Source organism: Alosa sapidissima, chromosome 7 (assembly GCF_018492685.1).
Source record: "Alosa sapidissima isolate fAloSap1 chromosome 7, fAloSap1.pri, whole genome shotgun sequence".
NCBI lineage: Eukaryota > Metazoa > Chordata > Actinopteri > Clupeiformes > Clupeidae > Alosa > Alosa sapidissima.
The window spans coordinates 6,759,686-6,773,317 of record NC_055963.1 but is presented as its reverse complement, the minus strand read 5'-3'; the positions used below and the strand labels follow the sequence as shown (position 1 = coordinate 6,773,317).

Sequence of the window (13,632 nt, the reverse complement as noted above, 5' to 3'; positions counted from 1 at the left end):
AAAGTATTCCAGTCGTGTAGACCAGCATCCTGTGAGTATGCAGTGACAGCCCTCTTACTGGAAATGAACTGGAAACCCCCCAACACACACACACACAGCTAATCTGGGGATTGTGGTAAAAACACTGTTTAGGATCTGTTCTGTTACATAAAGCCATGGCAAACCCAAAGCTCCCTTTTCCTCTCCTCTCCTCTTTTCTCTCCTCTCCTCTTTTCTCTTCTCTCCTCTTTTCTCTCCTCTCCTCTTTCCTCTCCTCTCCTCTTTCCTCTCCTCTCCTCTTTTCTCTCCTCTCCTCTTTTCTCTCCTCTTCTCTTTTCTCTCCTCTTCTCTTTTCTCTCCTCTCCTCTTTTCTCTCCTCTCCTCTTTCCTCTCCTCTCCTCTTTTCTTCTCCTCTCCTCTTTTCTCTCCTCTCCTCTTTTCTCTCCTCTTCTCTTTTCTCTCCTCACCTCTTTTCTCTCCTCTCCTCTTTCCTCTCCTCTTCTCTTTTCTCTCCTCTCTCTTCGTCCTCCCCCTCTCTCCCCCACTGTCTCCCCACAGCTCGGAGGATTTTCCAGGACGTTTTGTTTCCTCTCCAGACAGCCTGCCTTTTTTTTTTAGAGGCACTGAGCAAGAAAATTCCACTGATTCTCTCAATTCTTGCCCTCTCTCAGAGAAACAGGCATTATCGACCAACAACTACCAGCCTGTAACAACTAATGCAGCATTTTGTGTCCAGTAAAAGGTATTGGGGTGTGTGTGCTACACAGAATGTAGAAATTATCGATTGTCAACAAAAATGGCGTGCCGCTGTTGAGGAGGTGGGCCTGTTCAGTATTAATCTGTGTGTTTATGTTTTAAATATTTGTTTGTAAAGCTGACAGGCCTGTGGCTGTGCCTGTGTCATATCACTGACTTGCTTACTGCTGGGCTGCACTGTTCTTAACAATGTTAGCACAGCATGTTAGAAAGCAGACTATGGAATATGTAGTGTGTGTGTGTGTGCGTGAATGTGTGTGTGCGTGTGTGTGCATGCGTGAATGTGTGTGTGTGTGTGTGTGTGTGTGTGTGTGTTTGTATGCTCTGGATGCAGACACAATTGTCCTGCCTGCATGACGCCATGCTTACCTGAACGGTTAACAGCGCTGTGGCAATACCATGGAAGCTACTACGTCCCCCACTTCTCCCAAAGCCTCTCATACACACAGGCTCCAGAGATAGCCCCATCATCTCTTATTCATGCATGTGCACAGGGCAGCAGCGAGACTCGGCTCTCTGAGCTGAACGAGGCCGTCGAGGCTTACTGCAGCATAGGGCTTTCCTTCTGGCAGAGACAGCAGCTCCCAAACACACAACTGGAGCAGCACCACCACCACTAGTCTAACGGAACCTGGTTGCTGGTGAGTTCTCTAGCCCTCAGTGGCCCCGACCCCCCTGCTCCTTGTTTAGTTTTCTCCTCTTTGATTCCGGCTTTCTACTCTCGTCTCTTTTCTTCCCTTGCTGCTTTCTCTTTTTGTCTCATTCGTCCTGCCTAGACTCAGTTGCCTTGGTTACCCTGACTGAGGTTGTGTTATCATTGTGTTTATCCGATGAAAGGATCTGAGAGACGTTTTAACTCAACAGACGACAGGCTGATAAAAAACATTCAATTCCACGGTCCACACAAAGCGATGACTAGTTTGTTACACATGAATCACATCTCAATCTCCTTGCAAGCCACTGCTCTAACATGGTAGTAAAAATATGAATGATACATATCATACTGAACAAACAAGGGAAAACAAAACCAGCAGGAGTTGGTACAGTCATGAAGAAACTAACGTTGCAGAGATTCTTCCAGTGAAGACATGACAGAAAATGTCTAAGAACATTAAACATGACAGTCTTAAACAGAAACCGTCTACACCAAAACAAAAATATGTATTATTACATCAATTGTGTGAAATGTCTTTAAATCTAATTATTTAACCAGACAAACATCTATCTGAACAGTGTCCAGTGATTTTCATGTATGCTAATGCATACTGGTGAGTTTGACTGACAGCACAGATCACCTGCACATGAGCAACAGAGAGTACAGAGCACTGACTCATCCTACTGCATACTGACCTGTCTTCCTATTTTATATCAGAAACATGTGTGTGTGTGTGTGTGTGTGTGTGTGTGTGTGTGTGTGTGTGTGTGTGTGTGTGTGTGTGTGTGTCTGTGTGCACATTAGAGGCAGTGACCTGAAAGAGCCTTCCTATGGACTGTAACTCCCTCCCTGCAGGCAAACCATTACTCAGGTAGAAGCCCTAAATCTCACCTCATGCATCTCTGTCTCTGTCTCTACCTCTCTCTCTCTCTCACACACACACACACACACACACACACACACACACACACACACACACACACACACACACTCTCTCTCTCTCTCTGACTGAGCTACGGGGTGCTGAGCACAGCTATTACTGTAACCTGCTGTTAACCTGCTGAATTTATCAGGCAACAGAAAATATGGAAGAGCGCGTTCAGTGGGTCATCGCTGGAGCCGTGTATGGAATTCCACCTGCACCACTTTAGTCTTCTTCCTCCTTCTCAGGGAGGCTCACGACATGAAGTGATGAGAGCATCAGCACAGATCGGTCTGTGTGTGTACGTGTGTGTGTGTGTGTGTGTAATGGATGACTAATCCATAAATGAGTAAAAGAGGTATTTGAAAGGCCCTGATCCTGCTGCACCAAAGCCAGATCAGCTCACAGCAGGAACAACACGCACTAAATACAGTGAGACTGGGCAGACAGAGCCCCGGTCACTCAGAGGAAATAGAGCCCAGATGCAGAACAGCAGGCTTCCATGGTCCTCTCCTTATTTTCATGTATCTGAACAGCAAGAGTGGATATACAGCAAATGTATGCACACACACAACTGCATATGCACAGTAGCAGTCAAATATGTTTGCACCAATTTCATGCATGTTTCTGTCATGCTGAAGGGCCAGTGACATACAGAGACAATTAGAGACAAGTTGAGACAAAAGCACTGTCCACTGTCCTACACTGTCCTCTTGCTCTCTCTGTCTCAGTTGGATTTGTAATTAGAATGCCCTGATAAACGAGAGCGTTCTCACTCAAAAGCAAACTCTTCACAGCCATGTGTGAGGTCTGTGTGTGTGTGTGTGTGTGTGTGTGTGTGTGTGTGTGTGTGTGTTTTTGTGTGAAACCACAGAGAGAGGCACTTCATGTCACTTTCACGTCTATTTCACTGTAGCGTGCTGCCTTCCCCAAATGCCCACATGACATCCACCCAAAGTGCTGTGCGTCGGGCATGGCCCACTCCAGTCAGCCGTGCGGACTGCTGGGGTCTTTATGTGATTCAAACAGCAGTCACTGAATCATTCATGCCCGAGTCCTCTTGACCTCTGTATGGTCATGTAAAAGCGGACCCTGGTGAGAACTAAGCATCGGCTCCGGCTTGTTCTCTCTCTCCTCCTTACAGCACTGATCTCATTGGTCAGGTCTCAGTGGGCACCAGCTCTGTAGGCACACTGAGAGGAGGGGTCTCTACAGGAAGACCTGGGACTCTGGGACTCACCATGTGGTAGTTGACGATCTCCTGGAGGCTCTCACCAAACTTCTCCAGACACTCCTATCACCAAAACAGAGCACAACTAGATCAGTACAAGGTCCTGCACAGTGGACAGAGCACCTTACCATGCACACAGGCCAGTCCCGGCCCTGTCACTGCAAGCGTCTCATGCTTGAGGATTCTCAAGCACACTGTGGATTTTTTTATTTAATTTATATAGTATACTTAGTATTTAGTTTTGTTAGTTTTTCTTATCTTCTACTGTCTCTATTGTACAGTGGAGTTTTGTTATTTGTATATACTTATATTTACCCTTTCTGCTGTAAGTGCATGTTGTGTGTGATGTCTGTAGGCTACTGAGACCTTGAATTTCCCCCTGGGGATCAATAAAGTATCTATCTATCTCTATCTATCAAAGTGCTGTCTGAACTCCTGGACATGAAATTAAAACAAGACTGAGGACAAAAACATGAAATGTACTGTAATAGATTGATGGACAACAAATGCCAACATTTCCTGTTGTGGGATAAAAGTGAGTGTTGAGAGAGGCAAAGAAATCTTGATTCATACTATCACCTGAGCACAACAGGGAAAGCACTACACATTTAAAACACACTGTCTGAGAGGGGTCAAAAAAAAGGAAATGTGTTTGGTCTGTCCTGTGTGTTTTACAATGGAAAAATAGCAAATAACAGCAGGCTTTAATGAGATGTTTGACATTAGACAAACAGGGGAGCGAGCCAGGCTGGAGCCAGGGGGCCTTTAACAGCACTTAAGGCTCGGCGGCAGCGCGTCTGCTCATGCTGGCACTGGTCCTCTCGCCTCCGCTGGGCCCACAGCACCGCCGCGCGGCAGACCACTGCCAGGGAGACGCGGGGTTCGGCTCGCTCGTGTGTGTGTGTGTGTGTGTGTATGTGTGTGTGTGTTGGGCCGCAGAGACGCAGCGAGGGCGCATTTCTGAGATCTGAGTCTTCCTAGAAGAGCTCAGCAGAGACAAATGACTCAGAGGGAGTCGGAGAGGCAACAGGCCCACAAATAAGACATTCTTCAGGAACTGGCTGAAACAAGATGAAGAAACGCCATCCATTTGAAGAAGAGCTCTGGATAAATTAACTTGTCCACGCCAGAAGCCAATAAAAGTGTTTTGCATCTTCTCAGACAGATGTGTGTTTTTACATGTGCATTTTCCCGCCTCATGGGGCAGCCGTGGTCTACTGGTTAGCGCTTTGGACTGGTAGCCGGAGGGTTGCCGGTTCGAACCCCGACCAGCAGACAACGGCTGTAGTGCCCTTGAGCAAGGCACCTAACCCCTCACTGCTCCCCGAGCGCCGCTGTTGTTGCAGGCAGCTCACTGCGCCGGGATTAGTGTGTGCTTCACCTCACTGTGTGTTCACTGTGCTGAGTGTGTTTCACTAATTCACGGATTGGGATAAATGCAGAGACCAAATTTCCCTCACGGGATCAAAAGAGTATATATACTTATACTTATACTTATATCAGCATAACTGTGAAATGCCCATAAACCAAAAGGCCTTATCAAACGGACCTTCAATTTCCCCAGGACAAAATAATGCATAATAGATAATAATAGAGCATGGCCCTGCTTAACCCATCTCTGATGAGATTAAGACCGGATGGACTAGAGGGGTGTGTTCATTTCACCAGCTGCACTTCTCTTTCCTGAAGCGCTCACAATATCTCTCCCCAGCGCCCCAAAACAAATAATGAAGTACTCACCGATATCATCTCATCCTTCTTGCATTGCTGGGACAGGTCTCTGATCCCATTCACAAAGAGCTTGTTGGCGGTGACGTACGCCTTCCCGGCCTCTATCATCCCACTGCATAGCTTCACCAGCTGAGGGTAGAACAAGAGTGATTGATTTATTGATTGACTGATTGATTGAGTCAGTGAGTGAGTAAATGAATTAGTGAGAAAGTGAATGAGTGACTTAGAGACTGAGTGAGAGAACACAGCTGCAGGAGCAGTGGGGCTAGAGGGGACCCAACCCCCCCAATACACTGCTGACCTTCAGCTGAGCAAGACCAGAACGCACCGAGTTGCTTATTGAAAGGGGCTGACATGTTTCTCTCTCTTCCTCCCTCTCTCTCTGTGTGCATGTGTGTGCGTGAGTGTGTGTTTGTGTGTACAGTATGTGCGTCTGTGAGTGTTGCAACACACAACAGGTGTGGTGCAGTTCCCCTTTTCACAACTCAAGGGCTCACTGCCTGCAACCCTAATGGGCCAATTACGCTCCAGCATGCGGTTGCTGGTCTCCACATGTGAAAGTGAGAGGGTGAAGAGCCCCCCCGCTGCCTCCCTCTCTCTCTCTCTCTCTCTCTCTCCTCTCCCTCTCATTAGCAGGCTGCGAGGCTGGGCGTGGGAGTGGGAGTGGGAGCGGGGGGGGGGGCGGAGCCCACATGGGAGCCGGACTCTGTGGCCCGAGCTGATGGCGAGACGGAGAGTGTCCCCCGTGTCCCTTTACGAGGGAGGAGGGCGCAGGATATTGGGGTTAAGTGTCTCTCCCTGCTTCAGTGCTCCATGTGATGAGGAAGTGATGAAAATCAAGCAGAAAATAATATGTTGCACATGAGAACGCCGCCTGTGGCGGTTTCAGTGTGTTGACAGAGCTCAGTCGTCTGGTGGGTGGGCACGTTCAAGTCCTGGTGGTCTTGGCTGAAGCCCCCCTCCATATTGCAAGAAGAACAATGAAAACGAAACTGTCAGCTGTTCTAGGCGATCAAAATCACACAAAAATATTCAGCAAATAAGGTAAGTCTAAAGATTCTACTCAAAGTTTCAGCAATGATAGAATCTGCTATCTTCATTGTGATGTGAATTTGCACTTTCTGCCAAATAACCACAAGAAATCCCCTTGTTTCACACGGCCGATAAGCCAGAGAATCTGTCTCAGTCACTAACTGCAAGCCCAACAAAAACACTGAAACCAGACTGGACTGCCAGTGCATCTGTGCTGAGAGACAACATCTTGATTCAAATTAGAAGTCACAGGGGGGGACTATCTCTCTCTCTCTCTCTCTCTCTCTCTCTCTCTCTCTCTCTCTCTCTGTCTCTCTCTCTCTCTCACACACACACACACACACACACAGATAGAGATGGAGAGAGAGGGGGAGAAAGAGAGAAAGGGAGAAATACTGTAAAGAGATCATAAGGTTCTTCTCAGCATTTTTGATTCATGAGAAGCATTTTTGCAGATCACTGGCAACAAGTGGATTAGTTAAGTGGAGTGTTCTTGTTTTTTCTTTGGCCTCAATCTGACTCCGATACATGTGTGTGCTGTCGGCCCCTTTCCCTGCAGGCTGTGGCTCTGCTGATGGGAGCCAGGCTGAAACAGGAGACTGCTGTTTGGCCAGGGGACTGGCCAGCCTGAGAGAGGGAAGGGGGGGCGAACAGGCCAGGTCCACTCTATGGAGGCCAGGTCCACTCTATTGCCTCTGTGTGCTGCTATTGTTCCTTTCTCCTTTCCCTGGCTGATCTAATTGTCAAAACCACATAATCAAATCAATCTGCCCTCCCAACTTCCAGCACAAGCACGTACTGAGCAACAGCCACGTCAACAACACGAGACCTGCAGCACACTCAAAAAGGCACTGCTCCACATGTCTCCAAAAGCAGACAAAGACTCTATTTTCATTGCTATTATGTCACCAGCTGACTGAACCTAAGCTTCAGAGGCTGTCCATCTAACCTAGGCTGTGAGGGATGTGGGAGGCCAACTACCGTACCGACAGAGCAGCTCTGAGAGTTGAGCTGGGCTCTGCCAGTTTGTCCAGCCGGCAGCATCACAGCCCTCATGACCATAACAAGAAAACATGGTCAGCTGGAAGACACCACGTGTAAATCGGCCCATATAACAAGGGAGTTCAACAAGCGGCTGAATCATCAATCATCTTATTATGAGTCTGCCGCTGCCCATTTATCCCGGGGCTGAAGGAGAAGGAGCCGGAGGAGTGGGAGGAGAAGGGGGGTAGTGTCAGCTGACGGACCTCACTCAAGGTCACCAGATGGAAGCCATGACATCACTGAGCCCCAGCGTCACCGCCCAGCATCTGGCCTCCTCATTACCGTGGAAATGGACCGCTGAGGGAGAGTGTGCTCTCCTCGGTCTGGCCCAGGCCCGCCTCACGCTGGGAGATGTGGCCCAGAAGGTCAGGCAAGACAACGACCCCGGCTATGATCACATGACAACGGTGTCAGAGTTAGCAGCTGGGACTTCAGACTTTGTGTGAGAGCAGCCACCCACACAAACACCGCGGAACTCTTAAGAACAAACATCAGAGACTGGGGCACGTTCCAGAGAGCATGGCCCTGCTTAACCCATCTCTGATGAGATTAAGACCGGATGGACTAGAGGGGTGTGTTCATTTCACCAGCTGCACTTCTCTTTCCTGAAGCGCTCACAATATCTCTCCCCAGCGCCCCATTCGTAATCCCACTAGAGGACATGTCATCTAAATGGTAGAGACTCTGTCCTGGGGGTCAATCTACATATGTTTTCACCAGGGCAGCGCAGGACATGGCAGTCACAAGTGCTTTCAAATCAGTCATCTGGATAGCCTTCCATGATTCAATAAAGATGATTACAGCCTGTGTGCATGAAACACTAAGCACTAGCGGGTGTTCTTTGAGGGGGCTGACAAGTTTTTCCTACTATCACACTGAGGTCTCCCTCCGGTTTGACAGAAAGTGTGTGTAATTTCACTGGTGCTGGCCTTTTCAAAAATGACTTTCACTTTCATGTTCAGGAATTGTAGATTTGTCATATCTTACCTTGTCTAATTTAGCTTCAATTTCAACAACTTCTGTTTCCACTTCATCAATGTTTGCCCTGCAAAACAAGAAGATGACAAAATGATATGTCAGTGATGATTACTCGTTAAAATACACATTAAAGCAACAGACACACAGAATCCAAAAATTATATTGTATGTGATCAAATCACATACATGTGGGACATTTTTAGTGCATTGTGAGCTCAATGGGTGAGGCATTTTTGGGATGTTTTTGTTCTATCAAATCAGCAGAGTTTATATGTACATTTTTGGGGTAAGAATGAGTGTTTGAATCTCTGGTGCACTGGTGAACCAACACGGATTTCATAAATTTCAGACTGACACAGGGAACTTGGATCTGGCAAACCCCAAACCCCAAAGCTAAGCACGTAGAACTCTGTGTGTGTATTCCAGGATGCAGAGCGAGTGACGTGGACGCGGCCAGCTCTTAATTCAACGCAGACCAAACCCAGCGACAGTCACATCGCATCACGAACCCTGGCCATCCCACAACACTTCATCCCACAGCTCCACCAGCTAAGACCACTTCTCAAACTGTTTTGAAAATTGTGTGTGTGTGTGTATGTGTGTGTGTGTGTGTGTGTGTGTATGTGTGTGTGTGTGTGATACTGAGTGAGTGTATTTGTGTTGCAGACAGTGGGACACCACCATCTTCGCCACAGGAAATGCCTCCCTACAACAACAACAAAGAAGCCACAGCTGTGGGCTCCACCATGTCATGACACTAAGCACGCTGGGATGGAAGGGTGGTGGGTATGCCAGTGATCCCTAACTGTCACACTGCACACGCCCCTGGACTGTATGTCTCAATCAATGGGACTCCACACACAATCACACACTAAAAACATTCCTCCGTCTTCAGTGGTAGCTCTGGCATAACTTGAAAATCCTTTTTGCAGGGCCTAGCCTAGCGTCTCGGCTAGTGGAATATCGTGCACTGAAGCGAGCGAACCCAGGCAGCGCTTCTGCACATGTTTTTCATTTGGAGCAGAAGAGATTGCGCATACGCATACACACACACAGAGACAGGCACAGGCACACACACACACACACACACACACACTTGGAAGAGCCCAGCGGATCTGTGTTACACATGGGCAGAGAGAGAGCATGTCAGCTCCAGTGCCTGGCTCTCCGCGCTGTCCTGCCTCTCCAGGCTGTGCGTAGCTGCATTAGCCCGGTTGGTTGGCCACGGCCTCGGTGGGCTCAGGGGTGACGGAGAGGCACGTGCTGCCCTCTCTCACCCCCCACCCACCCCCACCCTCCCCCCACCCACCCCCACCCTCACACTGCCTCTCAAACTCTCAACCTACAACGGAAATGTTAAGACCCATGGACAGATCAGGGCCCATTATCATTACCATTACCATTAGCCTGTTACACAGAGAATACTATAGTGTGCCAAATAAAGCATAAATGACAGGCAATACAATTATATTTACAGGCAGCTCAGCAAAGCAGTCAAAAAGACACAATATGAGAAAGGGAAACACTATGAAATACCATCTCTCACACAAAGATTAATGTGATTAATGTAATGGATCTATACTGTCTGATGCTAAGTTAAGCTCAGGAGAAATACACTCTGTGTAATGACATATGATAGCAGTTCATAAAGCAGTATTACAGTAAGTGCTGCCCAGAAAGCACCTGAAATCCACTGCTCGTGCAGTCGACCAACACAAAGGCAATCCACGATTCCACACACACGCGTCACGTTGTTCCCTCTACCAGCATGGCTGCAGTCACGTGGCCCTGGCTGCTTTAAATATGTAATAACATTTAGTCGGTGTGTCACTCCGTTGAGCAGCTCCTCGTGCGCTCTGGGTCTTGCAGTGGAGCCATGACAGTGACTGCTCCTGAAATGTCATCTCTCTTCCATGTTCCCGACTGCTGCATTTGCCCAGCACCACACTGCAAGAAACCCTCCATCAACTTCAGTAAGCCACTTAACACATAAAAGCAGTGCGTTCAAAGCAAAGAAATAAGTGGTCTCGCCATGGAATAAATTAATCGTGGGGTATCCATGTGAAAGATATGATAAAACTCCAGTGATTTTTCCATATTAAATTCAGTCTTTAATACTGCATAAGCACAATGGGAGAAAATGGGGTAAATAAAGATGTCATTAAGTGCATAAGCAGTCCATACCAGACAATGGGGTGTTTTGGTCTTGGGATTGTTTGACCTTTTTTTTTGGTTGGATGTGCACTGAATGAAGGCCTGAGCCCCTGTGTGCGCACGGGTCTGACTGCAGCAGTTCTCAGGGGGGAAAGCTGTGACTCGTGTGTCTGCGATCCCCCCCCCCCCCCTCCGCTGCCTGCCCTCCAGATGTGTTTCCCCAGCACTGGCTGGAGAGGCAGCTGCTCCCCCAGGCCCTGGGGCGCTCTGACGCCCCCCTTTCTCCTCACCGACACCCTCAGTTGGCTGCACATGGCACTGGCCTAATAGATGCTCTCATAGCCCCGAGCCCCGTTTCCATGGCAACACTCTGTGGGCACAGGAACCCCATCAGATCATCCCGTCTATGGAGGCTCTAGTCAGCCCACACACTAAACAAGGACATCAATAACTGTCAAAATAGCACTACCTCAAACCCCTTTGACTTGTGCACTCCCAATACTGTCTGCCTCTCACAAATCCTCTGTGGTTCTGAGATACCTTTGAAACATTTATGTGGTCATGGGGCTCAACGGGGAAGTGGAAAGGTCCTCTGAATCATACAACAACAGGCCAAGGTAGACATTACTAAGCAGCAAGTGCTGTGAGCCTGAGAATGTAGGACAGAGCTTCGCTTAAAAAAATTGGGTCGTTTATGTCTACAGGGCTGTAAGATGCAATAAACATTACAATTGGGCTCTCTGTGGCGCGATGCTGAGCTGGCGCGCCCTGCCCGCTTTTGGCCTGGTGGCATGCTGACACGCTGCTCTACAGAGACGTGCAGGGCTGTTTCACCCACATACAGTACAGGCCTCTCAGTCGCACAACATGGAACCTACACACGGCACTGCACTGCAACGGCACTCGACAGCAGCAAACACATGAAAACACAATGCACAACTAAAAAAAAGGGAAGATCCCCGATTCCCTGATCAAACTTCTGACACTGATCTCAGTTTGATCTGAAGTAGATCCCTTATTGTGTCTATCCTTATGCTTATGTTTGACAATACAGTGTAGTGATGTAGTGTAGTAATCGTGATGGATCTAGTTTTGGTGGATAGTAATGTCACTTTATTATCAGTGATGCAGCAAACAGCCAACAGCAGACCTAGACACCTAGACTTGAACGTCTGCGTTGACAGTGACATACTACTAGTAGACTACTGTTAAACAAAGGCATACAGCGTGCATGAGCAAAACATGTCACATTCGAGTGCCTGCATTATGCCGGCATCTAGGCAGAGGGAGGCAGGCCCAGCAGGGGGCGACTGCAGAGGGTGTGGAGAGCCTGGGAGCACAGCTGAGCCCGGGGGCCCCGCCACGGAGGGTGGAGGTGATGGGGGCCGCGCCACGGAGGGTGGAGGTGATGGGGGGGCCGCGCCACGGAGGGTGGAGGTGATGGGGGCCGCGCCACGGAGGGTGGAGGTGATGGTGGCGCGTGTGGCTGGTGAGCAGGTGGTCCAGCGCCAGGAGAGAGTGCAGAGATGGGTCCAGGTAGTGACCCCTGAATAAGGGCCTGTGGGTCCGCCAGCTGAGCTTGGCAAACAAACCCCCCTCCCACCCCTCTCTCAGCAGACACGGGGGGTAATGAGGCCCAGGGAGCAATCGACGGGCAACGCTGCCCAAAAACAAACAAACAAACAAACACCCTAAAACAAACATGGCCTCATCATGTCCGGTCCAGCAGTTGTGCTGACAGTGTTTAATGTCTGTGGCTGACCCCCCTCTATCAATGGCCATTGTTAGAGATATGGCCTGTTGTGTAAGACAAAGTGCGAGTGGGGGTCTTCATGGTAGACTGATGATACTGTTGGAGAGGGGGGTGAGCAGTGGCTCCCCACTGAGCTGGAGGCTCCACTTCACCGTAAGATGGCAGGGGTATGTCACATTATGTTATATGTTACGTGTGTGTGTGTGTGTGTGTTTGTTTGTGTGTGTGTGTGTGTGTGTGTGTGTGGATGTATCTTGCTGTCTGGCTATGAGTGTATGAGTGTGTGTGTGTGTGTGTGTGTTCCTTTTCGGCTTCCTTGAGCATTCTCAGTGGGGATATTCTTAGCCACTCAATTATTCCCTTAATGTCACCCTCCTCCTTTCAGGCCTGTCTGGCATAATAGAGTGAACAGACAGGTGCCCCCAGCTATGCCTGCCCCCTCCCCTAGCCCTCCTCGCTATACTTAGAGTACAAAGCAGGCCACTGAAATGCCTCCCTAACAAATGCACACATTCTCCAAGCATTTCTCGAAAGCATGACACTTCATTTGGATTCCTACCTCTCTAGGAGTTCCCATCCTGACCTCAGTGAACCCTTGCAGGACAGAGCTGTCCTTCAAGGGAAGTTCTAAAATCAGTTTCTGCCATACATCGATGTTTTCCAGCAGGAACATTACTACAAAAAAAAATGGCTGTTTTAACACCAGATTTGTGCCAAAACAAGTGCACAACCAGTGCATTGGTGCCAACAGGCTGGAATAGCTCTTTCTCCCCCCAATGTCATGGATGGAGATTGTCCAGTCGGAGATATCATGTTAAAATCCCCACCCCCACCCGACCCTTTTGTACTTCATTGTCTGCTTCTCAGCATCCTAAAGAAGGAAACAGACTGGCAAAAATGCACTGATTGCTGTTGCCACAGCAACTGACTACGAAATGCCCAATCCCTGATGCACTCCCTCCTCCCGCTGAGCCATGGATGCACACAAAGTGCCCTGTGAAGAGTCGCCTGCCTCACAACACGATTCATTCCGACCTGTGAGCAGTACAGTGACGCATGCATACATGCATATCTCTAAGTTCTCATATGAGAAACGTTTCAATCCGAGAGAGAGACAGATGGTCTGCACGCTGTATATGAGCTCCCAGAAACACTTTATTGTCTCTAAAAAGGCAATGTTTCAATCACAACAGACAGGCAAACATTTCAATCTGTGCAATTTGCAAGTTTAGATGATGGACAAATGCCTTGTTTTCTATCAATACTACTGTACATCTCTAAGACCCACTCTAATGTGGCAATGACAGTGTGCTACTTCATCATAGTCCTGTTCATTCACATGGCAAGAAGTTGGCCTCGGATTGATCATTGTTCTCTGCATTCTGAGGCATCTATTTG

The 13,632-nt window shown here is 48.5% G+C and overlaps 1 protein-coding gene across 3 annotated transcripts in view; it reads right to left on the bottom strand.

The window, feature by feature from the left end:
* acap3a (ArfGAP with coiled-coil, ankyrin repeat and PH domains 3a) overlaps positions 1–13,632 on the bottom strand; it is a 61,975-nt gene that overhangs the window by 26,325 nt on the left and 22,018 nt on the right. For all 3 annotated transcript variants that reach the window (XM_042099011.1, XM_042099010.1, XM_042099012.1), the window contains exons 2-4: positions 8,338–8,395; positions 5,284–5,403; positions 3,553–3,606 (exon numbers count right to left, since the gene is read on the bottom strand). In XM_042099011.1, coding sequence (XP_041954945.1) covers positions 3,553–3,606; positions 5,284–5,403; positions 8,338–8,395 — 232 coding nt within the window. The remainder of the gene's footprint in view (positions 1–3,552; positions 3,607–5,283; positions 5,404–8,337; positions 8,396–13,632) is intronic.